The 925-nt window shown below is 62.2% G+C and overlaps 1 protein-coding gene across 1 annotated transcript; it reads left to right on the top strand.

The window, feature by feature from the left end:
* Positions 1-6: 6 nt before the first annotated feature.
* RAB34 (RAB34, member RAS oncogene family) lies at positions 7-922 on the top strand (the record flags this gene model as incomplete). The annotated part of the gene is made up of 6 exons (XM_010023351.1): positions 7-93; positions 167-231; positions 313-364; positions 511-592; positions 676-766; positions 854-922. Coding segments are annotated over exons 1-6 (403 nt in total), but the record flags the coding sequence as incomplete, so codon positions are not given.
* Between the last annotated feature and the right edge of the window lie 3 nt (positions 923-925).

Genomic DNA, 925 nt, shown 5'->3' on the forward strand with positions numbered 1-925 from the left:
GGACACCTTCGACAAGAACTACAAGGCGACCATCGGGGTGGATTTCGAGATGGAGCGGTTCGAGGTGCTGGGGGTGCCCTTCAGCCTGCAGCTGTGAGTGAGGTGCCAGCTCCCCCCTTCCCTCTGCACCCCTGAACCCCCCAGTCACCTCCTGCACCCCCCCAAGGTGGGACACAGCCGGGCAGGAGCGCTTCAAGTGCATCGCATCCACCTACTACCGGGGAGCACAAGGTGAGGGCCCCGTTGCGATGATCTTCAGTCCCGTCACAGTGTCCCTATCCCCATCTCACCCCTCTTTCCTCCCTCCTCCAGCCATCGTGATTGTCTTTGATGTCAATGATGTGGCATCCCTGGAGCACACGCGGTAGGTGACACATGGCCAAGGTGGGACTGGGAATGGTGAGTGATGGGGCTGGATGGAGAGGTGAAGCCGGGCAGGAGGACATGGGGATGGTGGCAACGCTGCGGTGTGCGAGCAAGAGGGCAGCGCTTGGCTGGTGGCTCCCACAGGCAGTGGCTGGCTGATGCCTTGAAGGAGAATGATCCATCCAACATGATCCTCTTCTTGGTGGGCTCCAAGAAGGACCTGAGCGTGAGTGTGTCCCCCTTCCCGCGGGCTCCCTGTGCTCAGTGGGGGTGTCCCTGTCACCCATCCACCCCCCGGCTCATCGGCAGACACCGGCGCAGTACAACCTGATGGAGAAGGATGCTCTCAAGGTGGCCCAGGAGATGCAGGCAGGGTACTGGGCTGTCCCCTCCCTCACCGGTGGGTCCCTGGCTGTGTGGGGATGCAGACCCCAGCATCCAGCTGAGGGAGGGGACACTCAGGAAGGGGTCTCATCCCATGGGACAGGGGAGAACGTGCGGGATTTCTTCTTCCGTGTGGCTGCGCTGACGTTCGAGAGCAGCGTGTTGGCTGAGCTGG

The sequence above is a fragment of the Nestor notabilis genome, unplaced genomic scaffold (assembly GCF_000696875.1).
Source record: "Nestor notabilis isolate BGI_N333 unplaced genomic scaffold, ASM69687v1 scaffold27241, whole genome shotgun sequence".
Classification (NCBI taxonomy): Eukaryota; Metazoa; Chordata; class Aves; order Psittaciformes; family Psittacidae; genus Nestor; species Nestor notabilis.